The sequence below is a fragment of the Natator depressus genome, chromosome 7 (assembly GCF_965152275.1).
Source record: "Natator depressus isolate rNatDep1 chromosome 7, rNatDep2.hap1, whole genome shotgun sequence".
In the NCBI taxonomy this organism is placed as follows: Eukaryota; Metazoa; Chordata; order Testudines; family Cheloniidae; genus Natator; species Natator depressus.
In genome coordinates, this window is record NC_134240.1 from 100,453,548 (window position 1) to 100,475,727 (window position 22,180).

The following is a 22,180-nucleotide window of genomic DNA, read 5'->3' on the forward strand; positions in this document are numbered from 1 at the left end:
GCCTTAAATAGGATTTACATAAGGTGGGAATCCTTTGTTTCCAATGGAAAAATATCAGCAGTGTCCAAGGTGGTACTCTGTACCAGGTGACATCATCACATGATCTTGCAGTGTTAAAGCAACCATGAGACAAGGTTTATTTGTAACATCCACAGGAAAGGACTCCAGGAAGATGAGAGATCAGCATCTTCAAAGACCCATTGTCTTTCCTAATGGCTCATCCAGGCTGATTGCATACTGTCTGGTGGGTGTTTCCCAGAGGTAACCACAGTTGTAATTGTTACATAGTCAATATTCCTAACTACAGATACAGAAATGATAATGTATAACACTAGGATAATCATATTCGGTAAATCATAACCTTTCCAATGATAGCTCATATGACCCATCTTGCATAAAACATACCTTAGATATGTCATTCATGTTATAACAATATTTTTAGAAAGAATATGGGGTGCAGTGTCACAATTATGAAGTCTATCAGTGCATATTTAAAATGCAAATGTATACTTCATTGCCGTTTATATTCTAATTGAGGGGAATCAGGCTCTTAATTTTTCTATGTGTAGATTATAAACTTGCAAAATCTTTTAAATTTGTTACTGATCATAAACATAAACTTTTACATGTGACTCTGTTGCTCACAAAAGGTATAATACCAACAACCCTGAAAAGAAAAATCCTTTAAGCACAGAACAGGTTGCAGCAGTGAAAGCTTCTCCACACTCTGGCTGAAATCCTGAGGTCAATGGGAGTTTTGCCATTAACTTCATTGGAACTAGGATTTTACCTTACGTATTTTAACAGTGACCTGAAGGCAGAGCCTGTAACAGCGAGGAATATAGTTTCTATGGCCCATCGAGCCCCTTTGCAAATCTGCCATTTGTGCTGGATTTAGCAATGTGGACGCTTGTACAGTGGGAATGGGACTGAGACTACCAAACTCAGTTCAGATAGGCCACTGTGTATTCATTAAAACGTTCAAACTTTCAGGCCAAGTCTACGCTACAAAGTTTTGTTGATATAGCTATGTCAGGTAGGAGTGTGAATAATCATGCCCCTAACCGACATAGCTATTTCTGCAACCCCCACTGTGTAGATGCAGCTTATATCAGTAACAGAGTCCTACTGTTTGTATAGTTTGTCATGTGGGGAAGTGGTTTAACTATCAGCAAAAGAGCTCCTTTTGCCCTCTATGCTGCATCTTTACTTGTCAGTTTTGCAGGTATAACTATACTGGCAAAGCCTTCATAGTGTAGACTAGACCTCAGTCATTACAAAGCGAGGCTGGATTCCAACTAGCAACACAGAGATGGAAGAAGGCTTTATATCCCATTACCAAACCCCTGAGTCACAGAGTACCCCAGAAAACTAACCATAATAAAGCAAAGCTTGACATGAACATAGGGACTGCAGTGACACCATAAGACTGAATTAACTGTGTACTTCGCTATAATCTTTAAGAATACTTTTAAAGAAAAGGCATGTTTTTGTAAAGGACCAGATAGTGCCGGTATTCCTGGTGGGAGGAAAGCACAAGGAATTTTCTACGTCTTACTCCCCCGCTTTGTGCAGCCCATGTAAGGGCCAGATAATTGCAGTCCCTGATTGCTCACTCTACTCCCTGGGAAGCGGAGAGGAGGTGGGACCACAGACTTGCTCCCCTCCACACATATCTATGGAGTGGAACTAGTACAGCAGCGGGAATAAATGGAACCCAATGAAGAGGTATAACTACAGGTGTGCTGAAGAATTCCTCCCGAAGCTCCCATAGGTGAGAGTGTCTCCACTCTGCCACTTAGTAGCTGCTGTGTCTATATGGCACAATGTAAATTAATAAAGAGCTAAACTGTAAATTTCACACTTCAACATATATAAATAGTTTGAATGCTCTATTCAAAACAGCAATGGCATAATAGTTGCTAATGCAATGTAAGTAATTCTAAAATTAATAATAATCAAGCACTATTTTAAGATTATTTTTGAAAAGAACTTCTTAGGCAAAGCTTTCATCTGCTTGAAAGTTGAATTGTTAATTCTCATGCTTTGTATAAAATGGCCCAGAAAATGCATAAAAATTGTCCAAAGAAGGCACTTATTAAAATGTCTAGAATTACAACATAATCCTCTCATACATAAGGTGAAGAGCAGACACAGTGAACCTTACTTGCTTGAAAAAACCCAACTGCATTAAGCTGTTCTTGTATTAAGGAAGGTCTTTCTTGGATTTGATATATATAATCACTTAGATATATACAGAATAAAGTTACTTTAATGCAAAGTATGGTAAATTTAAGTTAACAGCCTATTTTTAATAGTTAATTTAAGAGCAATTGTGTCATTAAGATTTGTACTTATTTCTGAATCAGGCTTCATATGGAATAAAAGCTACAGCACTCCCAAAGTTGGATACAGAGATCAGCCCTAAACAAATGTAAGTACTGTATGTCATGTAATCTTTGTTCAATTTATAATGTTCAGAAGTTGAATAACTGCTTAAGTTTTCATGTTGCAAGCTTATGAAAAAATAACTGGTACAAGACTATACTATATATGACAAAATGAGATATTCTAGTATTTACTTGAGTAAGGAATTGGAGAAATAAACATAAGGACGGCCATACTGGGCTAGACCAATGGTCCATCTAGCCCAGTGTCCTGTCTTCCGACAGTGGCCAATGCCAGATGCTTCAGAGGGAATGAACGGAAGAGGGAAACTATTGAGCGATCCATCCCATCATCCAGCCCAAACAACTGGCAGTCAGAAGCTAAGGGAAACCCAGAGTAGTAGTTTTCAAACTGCAGTACATATCCCTAGGGGTACGTGAGCTCTCATCAGGGGGTATGTGAGAAAAATCCTGTAATGGCGGACAAAACATTTTATTTAGTAAGACTTGGCAATCTAATCATAGGTATATTATGGCTCTATCTCAGATGGGGGCACGTGGTAGACGACATTATTTGGAAAGGGGTACACAGTCTAAAAAGTTTGAAAACCACTGACCCAGAGAATGGGGTTGCATCCCTGACTATGTTAGCTAATAGCCATTGAAGCATATGATGAGCACCAACTCATGGAATCGCCTTTGCAGGTTGGGTACTCCTCTATCAGGTTCCCTGCATTAGTTAGCATTCTCTTTGAACTCCAGCAGAGACTTTTAAGAGGTTTTTTTAAAGTAGTTTCTTTAATCCCTCCCCCCCACCCCCCAGCAATATTTGGGCAAGGGTGAAGTTACTTGGTTTATGGCTGCTAGGGGATTAAAAGGTAATTTGTTAAAATGTGAATTGCTGGAAATCTGGGGGCATTTGGTGTGAGTCAGACAATAATATAGCTTACATTTTGCTTCCAGTCCCCTGGAACCTGACTATACAAGGTGCTGAGCACACTGAAGTCAGGTTTCAGAGTAGCAGCCGTGTTAGTCTGTATCCGCAAAAAGAAAAGGAGTACATGTGGCACCTTAGAGACTAACACATTTATTTGAGCATAAGCTTTCCTGAGCTACAGCTCACTTCATCGGATGCATGCAGTGGAAAATACAGTAGGGGGATTTTATATCACAGAGAACATGAAACAATGGGTGTTACCATACACACTGTAACGAGAGTGATCAGGTAAGGTGAGCTATTACCAGGAGGAGAGAAAAAAACCCTTTTGTAGTGATAATCAAGATGGGCCATTTCCAGCAGTTGACAAGAATGTGTAAGGAACAGTGGGGGGGGGGGAATAAACATGGGGAAATAGTTTTACTTTGTGTAATGACACATCCACTCCCAGTCTTTATGCAAGCCTAATTTAATGGTGTCCAGTTTGCAAATTAATTCCAATTCAGCAGTCTCTCGTTGGAGTCTGTTTTTGAAGTTTTTTTGTTGTAATATTGCCACTTTTAGGTCTGTAATCGAGTGACCAGAGAGATTGAAGTGTTCTCCGACTGATTTTTGAATATTATAATTCTTGACGTCTGATTTGTGTCCATTTATTCTTTTACATAAAGACTGTCCGGTTTGGCCAATTACGATCCAATTGCACAATATTTTTATTAGCTGAACCATAAATACTCAGCATTGATAGCTTTAGTTTTAATGTAATGTGAAAAACAATCTTAGTTTTGTACTTTGTAATATCACAACAGAAAATAATAATCTTTTCCTGAGGACATTGTTCATGGATTTAATAAATGGTTGAACCAGATAAGTGTCTTCTTTTCTAGTCAAATTGTTGGCCAGTCAACACATGTATTTAAAAAAGCAGAGGCACCACTTCGGGAAGCACATCGCTCTCTCAACTTTTTGGTAGTACCTGTTCAGAAAATTCATTGCTGACAGACATTTTGTTACAGTACTTTTTGAAAAAGTTCAATTGCTTTTCAAAATGTTCGTCTTACAAAATTTTGGAATTCTAGTTTTGGAAAAGTTGGATAGTTCACTCTTAATTATATACCAGAGTGAATAAAATGAAGTATGCACATTTTGATTTCATCATTGATAGAGTGGGGCAATTAGCTGTCAGAAAACATGAAAAAACTGAAAGAAAAAATTGTAACATTTTCATCCATGGTGTACATGAAGGATGTGCACAAACAAAATATTGTTTGGAACTTAATTCTGGAAAAATCAGAAAATTATCCCATATACGAGAGACCTTGCAAATAAGAGTTATTCAGTGTGGCTGATCATTAGGGGTTAGTGTGGTTAAGCCCTGCAAATAATGCTGCACCAAGTCATCCTCTGCTTACCTTATTCTTTTCCTCCTCCTGTGAGGTACCAAATTTTTCATTTCCTTTAACTACTGGTTATATTGGCTGGGAAGTGTAGGCATCCATCCACTTTGTAGATACATTTGTTGAGTGGGAGTTGGTATATTCAGGGGTCTGCCTGAACGTGGTTATAAGTGGAATTGAATTCTTGAGTCAAGAATATTGAGTGTAATCCTGGACCGACAAAAGTCAATCAGGCCAGGATTTTAGTCATTGAGATTATTTTGGGGGAGGACTATAATGGGACTATTCACATCAGTAAGGGCTACTTCACTGGGACTATGCACAGTAGTAGAGGTTTGCAGGACTGGGCCCTAAATTGCAATACTAAGTTACTGAACTTTGTATGCATAATGCTTCAGTCAGAATATTAGTCTGAGTCTGCAAGAACTACAGATTAAAAGTAATGGAAAATAATTCATCTAGGTAATGGATTTTTAACTCCTTTAGAATACTTAATCTAAATGAACACATAGTACAGGAATTAAATTAAGAGATTTAAAGAAAGAAAAACAGTCTGAAAATAAAAATGAAGCTTTGTTCTTGCATCAGAATGTATTAGATCTTGCAATTTGCATATACAAATAATTCAGCAACATTCACTGGCATTATACACACAGCAAGATCAAATTATAAATGTAATAAAAGAAAATATCAATGATAGCTGAAACTGTACAATACATACATACATACATTATAAAGATTTAACAAATTAAATACAATTTATTACACAGAAAAGTTTCAGTAACTTTACATTAAAAATGATACCAGGGAAATGAAAACATTTCAAAACGTTAACACAGGAGGTCAGGCTCATTTTAAAAGTTTAAAAAACATACATAAAAATACTTTTTAAAACACTGGTAATTACAGTATGCATTCTTTATTAAGGCCCCAATTCAGCAAAGCACTTAAGTGCATGTTTCAGCAGCAGAAGGCCAATGGTACTTCAGCACATGCTTAAGTGATTTGCTGAATAGAGAGAGACTTAAAGTATATATTTAAATGCTTTAATGAATTGGGGCCTAATGTAACACATGAAAATAGACAGTAAAGTAAGTCACATAGTGACCAATAATGCATACGGACCAGAATTTACATTTTCTAATCCCTATTTGGCATTTTAATGCAATTCCATGCAATACAGAAAATTTATGAAGAGATAATCCTTCTATATATTTATTAGACTGTTGTATTAAGTACAACAACCTTATTTGTACCTTGACTAAAAAAGAATATTTGACTAAGAATTGGAAAACAAGCTTTCTAAATTATAATAAGAAAATGTCATTGCTTAGCTTATTTCTCACTTCTGAAATATTTTTATGGGTACTTCTGTTACATCTTAGATGTCTTTATATTAAAGACAACAGGAATTTCTTGGCATTTTGGTTAATATTAATCATAGTTTTTGTTGAGTATCTGATAGCCTCCTGATGCAGGAAGTAACTTGCTGCCTTGCCTTGCATTCATTAATCAGACAGAGAGCGGAGTTCTAAACCTGTAAAAGGATCTGTTAGGGTGGACCCTTCTGAACACACAGATGTCAGTATGACTGTGCTGGCATATAGGTCTAAATTGGCAGCTCTCACTTCAGGATAACTTTTAATTATCTAACAAGGTTGTCTCCCCCTCTAAATTGAGTTCTACTCCAGGAGGCAATTGTTAGGTAATATCAAGACAAATCTACCAAACATCTGAACACAGCCAGATCTTAAGGGCTGTCCGAGGAGCACTACAGAATAAAGGGAAAATGCGAAACAAAATATGTAGGCTGACTATTAGGGGGAAAATCTCAACAGTGAGATCTACTTAGACTGTAGAATATACTCCCAAGGGAAATGGTGGAAGCATAACTGTTTGTATTTAAAACTAGACTGAGCCATCATTTGAGATTTATTGTTGGGAATAATTCTGTAATGACTGAGAGATGAAATTATTAATAGTCTCAGCATCATCAAATTTAGTATCTTATTTACATGCTCCCTATGCTACAAATATTTATATTGACCACCTTAGTGTATTGGCCTTTTGTACCTGCACGTATCTGACGACTTTCATTTTAATATATTTTCCATTTTCAAACCATGCCAGAATTGAAAGCTTATTTAACATTCTTTTCTTTAGTCAAAGATTTTTGCATTTTGAATTAATCCATTAACCTCAAACTATTTAGTCTTGCAACAAATGGTTTTAGTTGTTAAGTGCATAATTACTGTACAAATAAATATACAGCAGTGCATTACTGGGAAGACAATAAGCAGTAAATGGCAGTATTCAAAACTGTGCTTAAAGACTTTTAACCTGAACAATTTTCAATTCACTATGTAATAAAAGGAGAGGTGTGAATACCTTTTGTTACTCTTTGCATTATTAAAAGAATAATGAACTTTTATTTATTTCCAGATATTATAAATGAACATGGGATAGATAAATAGTGCAAGAACTAGAATGAAAACATCAGTTTAGGTATGCTTATTTTTAAATTAGGCTTTTATGTTTGCATTCAAAAATAACCAATTAAACAAGACAGAACTATTGCATATTAATATACATTAAATTAAATATTTTTATATTTATTTGTGCTCATTAATTTATATACTTTTTTAAAAGATGAGAGAGATATTTTTAAAATATTCAACATTCAGATGCCTTGTGTCTTTTGTACTTTCTGTCCCCCAAATCCTGTTTAGGTCTCTGAAATATTTCATTATATACACACATGCAAACACATAGATACCCCCTTTTGTATTAGGGAAAGATCTGATTTTTAACTATGGAGACATTATTTTAAGAATATACATTTTAAAAGAGCTTTTTCCTATCAACAGTCTTTACTGCTGATACCAGTGTGATTTCAATATTAAAATGCTATTTCAAAAAATTTAAGAAGTTGCTTTTATATTCTAGTCAAGCAGAGTCTCAGTCTCTCTCTCTCATACATATTATATCAAGCTCTGTGTCAGTGGCAACAGGAATAATGCCTCTTGCAATAGTTGACAGAAGCTCAGGTTCAGCAAAACTATTCTCAGCAGAATTTAATCTTCTGACATGCAAAATATCTTCAAAATAGTGAAACTCACTCATAAATTACAAAACTGTATTTCAGTAAGGAACATTTAAAAATACATTAGATTTAATAAAAAAGCAAAATAAAATGAAGGTTCAAGACTACATTGAAATCAAATAATTTATTAAACTCTGTATTTACACTGAGTTATTTCTAACTGACAGCTTATCTTGAAATAAAGCTGTGTACAATATACTGACTTTAAAAAGCATGGCTGTTAAAGTTTGTTTGTAAGTTGTAGTGGAGCATATGTTATTACACTCTGAGGACCAGATTCTGACACCCTTACTCACACTGAATAGCATCTTACTCCAGGAACAGTCTCATTGCCTTCAATGGGACTATTTGTAGAGTAAGGTGTTACTGAAGATGAGTAAGGGTGTCAGAATCTGGCTCCTAATGAACATTACTACTCATGAAATCAATTGTTTGTTATTGACCTCAGTGAGAGAAGGGTCAGAGCCAACATATTCACTATGATTCATTATTTAATATAAAATAAAAAATTGCTTTGTAAAATTTAGGGGCTGCTAAACTTGGGAAATAAAAATAATATTGATATTTTAATGTATTGGAAAATGCAAAGAGAGAAATGCAACCAAGATTTTGTTAAAAATGTATATAACATTCAACAACATATATACTGATATTTTGTATATGAACATTTATTATAATTAGCTTTTAAAAGATATTTATATTTGAGTAATTTATAATTTTATACAGCAAACGTGACTTTTAAAGCAAAACACAGACAATATCATTTACAGTAGGAATTATCATAATGGAAAATATGATATAAATTAACATGATTTATAAATATTTTTACAGACTAAATTAAAAAATAAGGCAGGAAGTTTTATTTGAAATTAGCATAATCAGAATATATATCAATGAAATCTTGTACCACTTTGTAGCAGAATTCATACTGTTCCTAAAAAAATAAAAAAGAGAAATTCAGATTTACTTCGATTGTACATTATGTTTAAGTTGGAATAATCAGATTTAGGTAAATCCATAAAATGCAACATATTCTAAATTGGACAACAGCAAGTTTATGACAAAACAAATAATCTACCCCGTTGATGGTAAATTTTATATTTCTGCTCTTTGCACAAAAGGTTTTTATGCTCAATTTTATTAACCTGCAAGTTTCATAGTCTTTATTAACTGACACTATTTGTATGTAACTGAGCCTGTATGTAACTAATCCTCCGCTTCAGGGAGGATGATGGAACTGGGAGGTTGAAATAGAGGAGGTCCACAAGAGGCTTCTCTCAAAACTTAATAGACATCTATAACATGAAAGAAATTGCAAACCACTGAGCCCAATCCTGCTAAGTGCAAAGTACATTTTGGGAGGTGCAAAGCACCCTCAATTACCATTGATGTCAATAGGAGCTCTGGGGTGATCCACACCTTTCAGAACTGGGTTCACAGTGCCTTTCAAACAACCTCAAAACACCTTACAAATGCTCTATGTATACATATTATTATGATTATTAAACAATTATATTGTAGTAGCATGTAGAGGCCAAGTGTGGCCCTGTTGAATTCCTGCCCCAAAGAACTAACAATATGAATATTCTTTCTCATATTTTTACACACACATGGAAACCCAGCCCAGTTACAAATGAAATGCACACCTCCCAATTATAAATGAACAGCCATACTGGGTCAGACCAAAGGTCCATCTAGCCCAGTATCCTGTCTTCTGACAGTGACCAATGCCAGGTACCCCAGAGGGAATGAACAGAACAGGTAATCATCAAGTGATCCATCCCGTCGCCCATTCCCAGCTTCTAGCAAACAAAATGAAATGCAGTCACTTCTGGGTAACAGTTATTTAACAGCATACAGCAACACCGTATATTTTTTCCTTGCTCTCCCCAGTGATAAACACTGACCTCACCTGCTTCCAAGGTCATAAACCCATAATACAGTGTTTCCCAAACTTTTGAAAGCTGAGTCCCACTCCAGAAAAATGAAACCAATCTTCCCCTCGCCCCATGCAATGCTGCCGTTTGTTGTTAAAGACCTATCCATCTTAAATTTATATATCTTCCACTATCCCCTGGCTAGTTCTTCGTCCCTCCAAGGGAGGCACATTCCACACTTTTGGAAACACTGGTGTGAATCTTCTTAATATGATACTTTGTCTTTGTTCCTACAACACGAGGTAGTTAATGTTGACAGTAGTAAAGTATTAACACTGGCATCTGAGTTCACTCCCATTTAAATGAATGGGAGAGTTCACAGCTTAGAGCTACTGTTTTGGTTCAGGCAGACATCTCTGCATTGGTTACACTCAGGACATATTTTGAAGGTTTTCTCCACAACCATAACAGTGCTTCAATCATAGGCCTCTAGGACCCCTGAAGATATAGGCTCTATTCCTGGATCTGTCACAGAGTCCCTGTGTGCTCTTGGACAAGTCATTTAATCTTTCTGTACCTCAGTTTCCCTACCTGTAAAATGAAGAAAAAAAAAAATCTACCTCAGAGAAGGGTTTTGAGTAGGACTGTCGATTAATTGTAGTTAACTCACACGATTAATTCAAAAAAATCGCAATTTAAAAAATTAATTGTGATTAATCGCACTGTTAAACAATAGAATATCAATTGAAATTTATTAAACATTTTTGGATGTTTTTCTACATTCTAAAATATATTGCTTTCTATTACAACACAGAATACAAAGTGTACAGTGCTCACTTTATATTATTATTTTTATTACAAATATTTCTACGGTAAAAATGATAAACAAAAGAAATAGTATTTTTCAATTCACCTCATACAAGTACTGTAGTGCAATCTCTTTATTGTGAAAGTGTAACTTACAAATGTAGATTTTTTTTGTTACATAACTGCACTCAAAAACAGAACAATGTAAAACTTTAGATCCTACAAGTCCACTCAGTCCTACTTCTTGTTCAGCCAATTGCTAAGACAAACAAGTTTGTTTACATTTACAGGAGATACTGCTGACCGCTTCTTATTTACAATGTCACCTGAAAGTGAGAACAGGCGTTCACCTGGCACTTTTATAGCCAGCGTTGCAAGGTATTTATGTGCCAGATATGCTAAACATTTATATGCCGCTTCGGCCACCATTCCATAGGACATGCTTCCATGCTGATGATGCTTGTTAAAAAAATAATGCGTTAATTAAATTTGTGACTGAACTCCTTGGGGGAGAATTGCATGTCTCCTGTTCTCTTTTACCTGCATTCTGCCATATATTTCATGTTATAGTAGTCTTGGATGATAACCCAGCACATGTCCGTCTTAAGAACACTTTCACAGCAGATTTGACAAAACGCAAAGCAAGATACCAATGTGAGATTTCTAAGGTTATAACACTCAACCCAACCTTTAAGAATCTGAAGTGCTTTCCAAAATCTGAGAGGGACGAGATGTGGAGAATGCTTTCAGAAGTCTTAAAAGAGCAACAATCTGATGTGGACACTACAGAACCCGAACCACCAAAAAAGAAAATCAACTTTCTGCTGGTGGCATCTGACTCAGATGATGAAAATGAACATGTGTCAGTCCGCTTTGCTTTTGGATTGTTATCGAGCAGAACCTGTCATCAGCATGGACGCATGTCTTCTGGAATCGTGGTTGAAGCATGAAGGGATATATGAATCTTTAGCGCATCTGGCACAAATATCTTGTGATGCCAGCTACAACAGTGCCATGCGAACGCCTGTTCTCACTTTCAGGTGACATTGTAAACAAGACATGGGCAGCATTATCTCTTGCAAATTGTAACCAAATTTGTTTGTCTGAGCGATTGGCTGAACAAGAAGTAGGACTGAGTGGACTTGTAGGTTCTAAAGTTTTACATTGTTTTATTTTTGAATGCAGTTATTTTTTGTACATAATTCAACATTTGTAAGTTAAACTTTCATTATAAAGAGATTGCACTACAGTACTTGTATTAGGTGCACTGAAATATGCTATTTCTTTTGTTTTATACAGTGAAAATATTTGTAATAAAAAATATAAAGTGAGCACTGTACACTTTATATACTGTGTTGTAATTGAAATCAATATATTTGAAAATGTAAAAACATCCAAAAATATTTAAATAAATGGTATTCTATTATTGTTTAAAGTGTGATTAATAGTGATTATTTTTTTTTAATCGCTTGACAGCCCTAGTTTTGAGATTACTGTTTGTAAAGCACTTTGAGACTGTTGAATGGAAAGTGCTAGAAATGCAATGTATTACTATTATTTATTCAAGTTAGCAGCTCCCCAGGAATCTGAGCTTGAAATTTATTGAAAAGCTATCTTCAAATATTCATAACTTTGTTAAATAAATATAACCTAAATTCTTCTAATGTTCCAAAGGCACTTCTCCTCTGTGAGAACTAACTGCAAGTCAGTTTGATGTGTTTAAGCCATTTTTTAGATGAAAAAACACACATATTAGTTCTTTTTAAAATAAAATGTTGATAATTTTATGATCACAACTCAAGAATGTCCCCATGGATTTTTAAAAAATCTTTCACAATCTCTCTCCAAACAAACAAAAATGAGCAGTTGGCTAACAACAAACACAGCAACTTTTACCCCCAAATTAATTTTTAGAAAGCCTATTACAAAATAAAATAGAAGTTTATAATGAAACACCTCTTTCAACCTAAGTATATAGTTGTTAAAAGTAGTCCCATAATATTATATTTACTGCAGCTGGTAAAATGAGCCTCTGTTCTCTTCCCACCATAACACTTACAAAACTTAGATCATTTGACAAAGATTCTTATTGTTAAATATCATACCAGCGTTTGCACCATATGTGGCCTTTGCATTCTTAAGCTCTTCACAGCTTGAAATACATCTAAGAGCCCTTCAGCTTTTACTCGTTCCAGAACATTGCTGAGTGCTATGAATGTACCTGTTCTTCCAGCTCCAGCACTGCAAGACAAACATATTTCTTTTGCTTAACAAAATGTCAGGACATTCCCATCCAAATTACAATAATGAGCAACAAAGATACTTTGCATAATAATTAATGCAAAATATTCAAGTACAGTTATTAGCAGAATAAAAACCTCTTGCTTACTAAGTTTATTGCTGTCATTTGCATGGCATAACTTTCCATGTTATGATCAAGAATTAATAAAAATTAATTTTTGACCAGGCCAGTTCGGATAAAGGCCTGTCTCCTGTGAACACTTACATGCTTATTTATACAAGTGAATAATTCCATAGAAATCAAATGCACTATATGTGTGCATAAAATTAAGCACATGTATACATGTTTGCAGAACTGGGGACATAATCCCGTAGACTTGAAACTTTTCTAATCTGTATTTGTCTCCAAACCAATTGAAATTTATGGTACTATCACTGTTATCTTTAACACAGAATAGTGATTTGGGCAAATTCTTTGTTGCTTATGAAAGGGAAGACTTGTCAATAGCTGAATCCTATTATATAGTACACCATCCCCACACATCCCTGCCAATGAATCTATTTCCTGACCTACACCTCCTTATTATTCTAGCTATGTGTCTCCCTTGATCAGGGACTGCTAATTGTTCCAAATTATGTGATATGAGGGGATTGATCTGTATTGGTATATTTTTCCTTCTTGATCACTTGTCTGTAAGCAGATAAGACTTCATATTTGATTGTCCAACAAGAAAATGTGGTTGTCCCAGTTGTCAGGCTCTGGCCTTATTGCTGCTGCTGTGACTGTCTAAAGGCTTTTCCCTGCATTGTTCTTGTTTTGTTCTGGACTACTTTACCAGGGTTTCTCATTTTTATTTTCTTATTTTTAGTGTGTTTGACTCTCATTTTATAGACTTAGCTTTATCCTCAATTTAATATAAGTGAATAGGTAAAATGTATTAGTTGTGCAATTCCCTATAGACAACTACTTTTATCAGATTAAAGGCAGCTGCAAAATCTAAAAAGGTTCAGATTTATACGTAATTAGCCAATCCCTAGAAAATTAAAATATTACTGCCACTACCAAGTCTGAAACTAAGAATCAGAACTGATACTCCATATTATATATTCAAATAAAAAGTACAATTCCTAACTACTATTATGGATAAAATCCATCTAATTTGAAATGTAGCTCTGATCATGCAGAATAGCACTAGTTTAGTCCATATCTGCTGTTGCATGCACAAAGTGACTGAGTCCACTTTCTACCTTTACACTCATATTTCCCTTGTTTTTCAAATTTCAGCAGCTGATTAGATGCTTGCTGACATTATTAGTGAAAATAAAATAGGGTGGAGCTCCTTTCACTGCCATTTGACCAGTGACAAAGATGAGTTTACATTTTGTCTCCTAATTTCACTTTGGTTCAAAGTAACCAGTTACTACTAGTAGAGGCCAAGTAACAGTGATTAGGAACTGTGAGGCACACAGCCACAATGGGGGAATAATCATAAAAACCTGGATGATTCTGGGAATTTGTGATGAGGCTAAATGAAAGACTGAAAAGTTTAATTCATGTCCCTAAACCAAGGATAAATATAAAATAATTCATTAAGTTTGAATTTTTAACATATCTTAATAATTTATAAGCAAGATGAATGGTAATCACCATCAGCGGTCATTGCTTTTACTTTATTTCCATCAAATAAGAAATCTTTCTGATAAGCATGTCCTTATGAAAAGATTAAGTACAATTGCATGTATCCTGAGCTGGATACATTAAAGCCTAGTAGGAGGCTAAAGTGAATAGGTAAAATGTATTAGTTGTGCAATTCCCTATAGACAATTACTTTTATCAGATTAAAGGCAGCTGCAAAATCTAAAAAAGGTTCAGATTTATACGTAATTAGCCAATCCCTAGAAAAACTGTCTAAAAGGTCAGTGAATGACTCATTCTGGAATAGATCCATAGCTGCAGGAAGATGAAAAAATGCTATAAGGATATAATAGTATGAAATACTTTGTAAACCTGTACACAGAAATAGTTAAATAGCTACTCATTCCCTTCTGTCTAAACAAAAAAAATGAAGTATCCCCTTTTATCCTGCCCCATACCATCTGCCCTCCCCGCCCCCAACTTGAGAAACTCTTTGGGCAAAACTCCACCAGAGCCACATGTTTATCTCTAAAAAAATAATTTAAGTGTGATTGCATGTAGGTTCAACTTCCCTTAGAAATGCAAGATAAAAATATATGTTGTATGGTTTACAGTACAGTACTCTGCCCTTCATATTTGTTCTTCCCTCTTTTCTGTGACAACCCCTTACTGAATCTAAAGAGTTTTAAAAGAAAAAATCTTTTAGGATAATGGCCTCTGTTAATTTGGCTCACAGAATAATATTGTTTCTTGAAGGACGGAAGAATCAAAGACAAATGAAAATCTGATGGGGCAAACTGATGTGGCTACAGAAAAAATTCATTACAGTGGGGTCCTTAGGCTCCACTACAGTCTAGATGAGAATGCCACTGCAGGTGAGAAGAAATAAAGAAGAGAAAAACTCAGGCAGCTACAGAGAGGAAGAGACCGAGAACAGAGGGCAGTTACAAAGACAATATGGAGGACAAAGAACTATAAAAACTGTCTCTGGGCAACACTTTTAGTAAAACCCTTAAATATTATGTAGTTTGATATTTCTATTATCTATTATAATTGTTGTGGTCAGTGTTGCCACTCTTAAATCTTCTGTAAATAGAATGAGGAAAATAAATAGAAACCTGTGTCCTGAAAATTGGTAATATTTAATCTAGATAGAAACATGCAAATAATAAAATTCCATTTGTTTTATTACATTATTGTTTTATTTAAATCTGGAGAGCCAAATTCATCCATACCTAACTCCATTAATTCACTGGGCTGGTGATGTATTTGGCCCACTACCTTGGGCACTGTATCCTAGGCAATGGGGAAGTTCATTAGCTTGCACTTCTTAGTTCAATGAGAGACCTATTTAAGGTCACTGGATTTACATGAACAAACATCTGATTACAGAATATTACACAAAATATAAAGTAAGATTTTAAAAGTAATGGACCTGTTCCTGTAACTGTTAGCCAGTGGCCAATACAGCAGTGTTTCTGCTTTAGAGGTCTTTACATTCTTGTTGATATGATATAAACTATAAACAAAAAGCAACTAACAGAGTTTTTCAAAATAACCATGGCTTAAATTCTAAGATTCACACAGAGTAAATGTGAATGCTGGAAATTCATGGTATATCTGTGCAAGACACAATGGGCCAAATCCTGCACACCTGATTCTAGCGAAACACCCATTAATTTCAATGGGACTTGTACCTGAGCAAGGAGTGTAGTAACAGACACCTCAATTCTCACTCAAGCAAAACTCCAAGGGATATGAGCAAATTCCAGCAGGAAATCTGGAATAATCTAGTAAAATGATGATACATTATTTGGATTTGTTTTAGATTTTCCAATGTTAATTGTCGTATCTTATAAGTGTGTGTTTACTATGTGTCTATCTGTGCCAGCTAAAGTCATTAAGCCCTTCTTCAAATACACATTTCAGCCCAAGGAGATTTAACTGTATCAATGCTATTATTTTATTTTAAAATGTTATTTATAAATTCTTGTCAAAGGAAAAATGTAATCATTCCAGATACATATAATAAATTCATTTGTGAGCTGCAGATAACAACAGGCCTTATTGTCCCCTATGTGGGCTATTTGCCAAAAGATGTTTGGTTCCCAAACTCAGTAGATCTGGAATACACACACACATGCATGAACGTACACACAACCATTTGCTCAGCAGCCCTGTGAATCTGCACTTAGTTCTGCCCCCTCTTCCAGTGTCCCTGGCAGTGAAGTTGTGCTCTCAGAGGTTCTGCTACCGTATCCATCCTTTGGAAGAGGCATGTTCAATATTGTGGAATGGAAAAGCAGGTGAATTAATGCTGATAAGATCTGCATTAACTTACTTGCAAAAATCCCAAAGTATCAGAGAGCTTTCAACCACTGGTCTTGCCCCCTATGCAGCCATTTGAAGGAGCGTCTAGTAGGTCAGGGCTAAAAAAGGAAAATGATATTGTACGAGGCAGCACTAGATTTCCTCATGTTGATCTCTAGGGTACTAATATTACCATCTAAGAAAATATATTCCAGTTTTTCCACAATTCTCACATTTCAAGTAGGACTGTATTATTTTTAAAAAATAGGAATAAATGGTAATTAGTACAACCTCTTTACCCACATATATACAAACGCTAGAGATTGAAAAACAATTCACAGACTGCATCAAAAAAGAAATGGGAAAAATCTGGGTTATGATAAACTTCCTTACACAAAATTCAGAGATAAACAAAGTAACAAAACCATATCACCCCTTCTCACTGTCAGGTTTCATATCATCAGAGCTCTCGAGTAATATTTTATTTAAGAGGATTCTGCCTCATCATACTCAGTGAAAATGTCTGTTTTTTTCCTTCTGAGATAATACATATTTTGGCCAGGGGAAGAACTGCTCCTATGCACTGTGAGATGTTTCCTCTGTTGATAAGTTATTTATGAAATTGCAGAAAATATCATAACCTTGCCTCTCCTCACCTTTTAAACCAACATCCAACCCCCTACACCACTTTTTCCTCATCTGAGAGGCATTTTAAAACTGCAGATAAGGTAGGAAACATGACTTGGGGCCAAGGATTTTAGGTTTTCACTTTTTACTCTAGACATTTCTCAGTAAATCTCCAGTCACCGCATCCCTCCCTTGTAATCAGAGATTTTGCTCTCAAGAACCAAAGTAGACGCTCAGCATTTGGGAGTTCCTCTTTTGCCCTTTTTGGAGGCACAACTAAAAACGAAAAATCATTGTCTCACATATGAACCACCAAGAGTTATTCACTTCCAGCACTTCACTACTTTTCATTGCCCAGTTTTGTTTTTAAGAACTTGATTGTAATGTTTAATTAGTCATAGACATGTTAAACAAATTTGCTCTTAGCAGTTTTTGTTTTAATTTGCAAATAATCTAAATGACAAACAATGATTTTGGTGATATATGAACCAGTAATGTGTCTATATTTTAAGGGATAAGGAAAAGTCTGTTAAGCCTATTTTTGCTGATAATAACTTGCATACAAATACAAACAGCTCATCCATGATTATTAGTGTCACGTTTCTCTGTTAGAAAAACACATCACAGTGGATAACCAAAACCTGCTTTAACAGTTGCTACATTAGACATTTAATTTTCTGTATGCAATACAGTTTAAACAAAAAATGAAATCAAATACTTGACTAAATGTATGCTACTGCAGGTCGCAGAGATTATAATCAAAAGTACACACAGCTCAAAAATGAAATGAGAGTGCATTCTGCTTTACAGACATATCATTCATGGATAAAAATGGCTAAATTAGATCCTTTTACTTAGAAGGTGAAAGCTGAACTTCCCACGAATACAGACACTAAAACACATACTTAAGAGGGGAATCAAGCGGGGGGCAGGTCTTCAGCTGGTGTAAATTGGCATAGTTCCATTGACTTGAGTAGACAATTTACACCACCTGAGGATCTGCCCTATTGGCTTCCTTCCCCTCTTAAGCATGTGGAAATCACTGCATACCTTGGGCAAGCAGCTACTGCAATTGCAAGCTCACACTTGCACAGAAAATTCCTAAAGGCTTAGAGTTTAATCCTCAAAATACATGGGCTCACATTAACATACATCTTGGAAAATCAGCTGCTGGACTTGAAATGCACTAGGTGGTTTTTCAAGATTTGAATCTATGTGTATTTGAGAGAAGGTTCTAGTCATAAGCCTTAAGAACATGGATGTAAGAGTTTTCAAGCACAGCAACTGATTTTCCAAAATATACTCTCATGTGAATCTATGTAACTGAGAAGAGTAGAGAGCTCTAAGTCTTAAGGATTTTGGAATATTGTTTTTATCATTCTAGTGGTGTTTTGAAATAAACATATGTTAAAATTCAGGGAGAAATGTGGCCTACAACATTAACCTAATTCTTCAAAGCTTTTGTGGGTCTGAGAGGATGGAAATATTAGATGTAATATGTGGTTCTAGTTCTTTGACTTCCACCGTGTTGCATTAATCAAAGGAATACTGTAAGGCAAAAGAGCTACTTTTCTCCCTTACTGATTGGCTAAAACTGTCCCATATTTTACCCGCTTTAATTAGCATTCAATGTCCTGACTTACTAACAGATTTCAAAAAGTAGTTGCAGGACTCCACTGTCAAACTGCAGAATCAGGCACTAAAACTGTTAGTGTCTACGAGTTCAATTGGTACAGAGAAAATAAGGCTTTAGGGAAAATATGTGAAAATAGCAAAGAACAAAATACATCAGAAGCAAAAAGTAGGAGAGAGGAATTGCTTGTTCTGTTAATTAATATGCATATTCTTAGACCATGTCCTGAATGTCAACAGACTCAGGCCTGTTTCAAGCTCCCAGACATTCAAATCAAGGCACTGTTAGCAGAAGTGTCACCACAGCTGTTTGTTCCAATGGTGCATGAGAACACAGATGATCTTTCAGGTAACCCACACCCAAATCATAGGCTTCACAGATCAAGACCAGCACCTTTAATTGTGCAAAGTGAAGGTCAGTGCACACTTCAGAGAATAGGTATAATGTGATCTCCATCACTAACTCATAGCTGGTAAGTGGGGAGGTGCATTCTGCACTAGATGTAGCTTCCAAGTGGTCTTTGAGGTAATTCCCTGTAGAGCACATTGCAACAACTAATTTGGAAATCACAAGAGCTGAGATAACATTTCTGCAGAGAGGGAAATAATCAATTGCCTATTATCCAAAGGCAAACGGCTGCTGCCAAAATCCAAAGGCACTTTCAGTTTGCAGACCTCATTGAAAAAAAGTCTGGCATACCTTTACAAATAACCATCACTGTCACCATCATACTGCAGATGCTAAGTGTCTCTCCTGCTGGAAACCACAGACAGGTGCTGAAAACCTCAGGGTCAATACTATAAAAGGCTACTGATAGATCTAAAAGAATCAGCATAGGAACTTGACCTCTGTCCATTTCTAAGCCCTGGTCTACACTAGGACTTTAGGTCGAATTTAGCAGCGTTAAATCGATGTAAACCTGCACCCGTCCACACGATGAAGCCCTTTTTTTCGACTTAAAGGGCTCTTAAAATCGATTTCCTTACTCCACCCCTGACAAGTGGATTAGTGCTTAAATCGGCCTTGCCGGGTCAAATTTGGGGTACTGTGGACACAATTCGACGGTATTGGCCTCCGGGAGCTATCCCAGAGTGCTCCATTGTGACCGCTCTGGACAGCACTCTCAACTCAGATGCACTGGCCAGGTAGACAGGAAAAGAACTGCGAACTTTTGAATCTCATTTCCTGTTTGGCCAGCGTGGCAAGCTGCAGGTGACCATGCAGAACTCATCAGCAGAGGTGACCATGATGGAGTCCCAGAATCACAAAAGAGCTCCAGCATGGACTGAACGGGAGGTACGGAATCTGATCGCTGTATGGGGAGAGGAATCCGTGCTATCAGAACTCTGTTCCAGTTTTCGAAATGCCAAAACCTTTGTCAAAATCTCCTAGGGCATGAAGGACAGAGGCCATAACAGGGACATGAAGCAGTGCCGCGCGAAACTTAAGGAGCTGAGGCAAGCCTACCAGAAAACCAGAGAGGCGAATGGCCACTCCGGGTCAGAGCCCCAAACATGCCGCTTCTATGATGAGCTGGAAGCCATTTTAGGGGGTTCAGCCACCACTACCCCAGCCGTGTTGTTTGACTCCTTCAGTGGAGATGCAACACGGAAGCAGGTTTTGGGACGAAGAAGATGATGATGAGGAGGAGGTGGTTGTAGATAGCTCACAGCAAGCAAGCAGAGAAACCGGTTTTCCTGACAGCCAGGAACTGTTTCTCACCCTGGACCTGGAGCCAGTACCCCCTGAACCCAACCAAGGCTGCCTCCTGGACCCGGCAGGCGGAAAAGGGACCTCCAGTGAGTGTACCTTTTAAAATACTATACATGGTTTAAAAGCAAGCATGTGAAAGGATTAATTTGCCCTGGCATTCGCGGCTCTCCTGGATATACTCCCAAAGCCTTTGGAAAAGGTTTCTGGGGAGGGCAGCCTTATTGCGTCCTTCATGGTAGGACACTTTACCACTCCAGGCCAGTAACACGTACTCGGGAATCATTGTACAACAAAGCACTGCAGTGTATGTTTGCTGGCGTTCAAACAACATCCGTTCTTTATCTCTCTGTGTTATCCTCAGGAGAGTGAGATATCATTCATGGTCACCTGGTTGAAATAGGGTGCTTTTCTTCAGGGGACACTCCTGCTGGGCTGTTTGCCTGTGGCTGAACAGAAATGTTCCCCGCTGTTAGCCACGGGGAGGGGGGAGGGTTGAGGGGGTAGCCATGCGGTGGGGGGAGGCAAAATGCGACCTTGTAACGAAAGCAAATGTGGTATGTATGTAATGTTAACAGCAAGGTTTACCCTGAAAGAGTGTAGCCACTGTTTTATAAAATGTGTCTTTTTAAATACCGCTGTCCCTTTTTTTTTCCTCCACCAGCTGCATGTGTTTCAATGATCACAGGATCTTCTCCTTCCCAGAGGCTACTGAAGATTAGAAAGAAAAAAAAACGCACTCGTGATGAAATGTGCTCTGAACTCATGCTGTCCTCCCACACTGACAGAGCACAGACGAATGCGTGGAGGCAAATAATGTCAGAGTGCAGGAAAGCACAAAATGACCGGGAGGAGAGGTGGCGGGCTGAAGACAGGGCTGAAGCTCAAATGTGGCGGCAGCGTGATGAGAGGAGGCAGGATTCAATGCTGAGGCTGCTGGAGGATCAAACCAGTATGCTCCAGTGTATGGTTGAGCTGCAGCAAAGGCAGCTGGAACACAGACTGCCACTACAGCCCCTGTAACCAACCGCCCTCCTCCCCAGGTTCCATAGCCTCCACACCAGACGCCCAAGAACGCAGTGGAGGGGCCTCCGGCCAACCAGCCACTCCACCACAGAGGATTGCCCAAAAAACAGAAGGCTGGCATTCAATAAATTTTAAAGTTGTAAACTTTTAAAGTGCTGTGTGGCATTTTCCTTCCCTCCTCCACCACCCCTCCTGGGCTACCTTGGTAGTCATCCCCCTATTTGTGTGATGAATGAATAAAGAATGCATGAATGTGAAGCAACAATGACTTTATTGCCTCTGCAAGCGGTGATCGAAGGGAGGGGGGAGGGTGGTTAGCTTACAGGGAAGTAGAGTGAACCAAGGGGCGGAGGGTTTCATCAAGGAGAAATAAACAGAACTTTCACACCATAGCCTGTCCGGTCATGAAACTGGTTTTCAAAGCTTCTCTGATGCGTACCGCGCCCTCCTGTGCTCTTCTAACCACCCTGGTGTCTGGCTGCGCGTAACCAG

General features: G+C 37.1%; 1 protein-coding gene and 1 long non-coding RNA gene across 6 annotated transcripts in view; one reads left to right on the forward strand and one right to left on the reverse strand.

The window, feature by feature from the left end:
* The first annotated feature begins 77 nt into the window (after positions 1 to 77).
* Positions 78 to 21,771, forward strand: LOC141991095 (uncharacterized). Its single transcript, XR_012640332.1, has 3 exons — positions 78 to 244; positions 2,370 to 2,434; positions 21,327 to 21,771. It is a non-coding gene; the product is annotated as an uncharacterized LOC141991095 (long non-coding RNA).
* The window catches only part of PTPRE (protein tyrosine phosphatase receptor type E), a 251,991-nt gene continuing 237,144 nt past the window's right edge, over positions 7,334 to 22,180 (reverse strand). For 4 of the 5 annotated variants that reach the window (XM_074959153.1, XM_074959154.1, XM_074959155.1 and 1 more), the window contains 2 exons: positions 12,611 to 12,746; positions 7,334 to 8,755 (listed from right to left, as the gene is read on the reverse strand). In XM_074959153.1, coding sequence (XP_074815254.1) covers positions 8,681 to 8,755; positions 12,611 to 12,746 — 211 coding nt within the window. In that variant the 3' untranslated portion in view covers positions 7,334 to 8,680. Of the gene's footprint in view, positions 8,756 to 8,903; positions 10,290 to 12,610; positions 12,747 to 22,180 lie in introns of those variants that run through there. The other variant, XM_074959157.1, reaches the window with a different exon arrangement.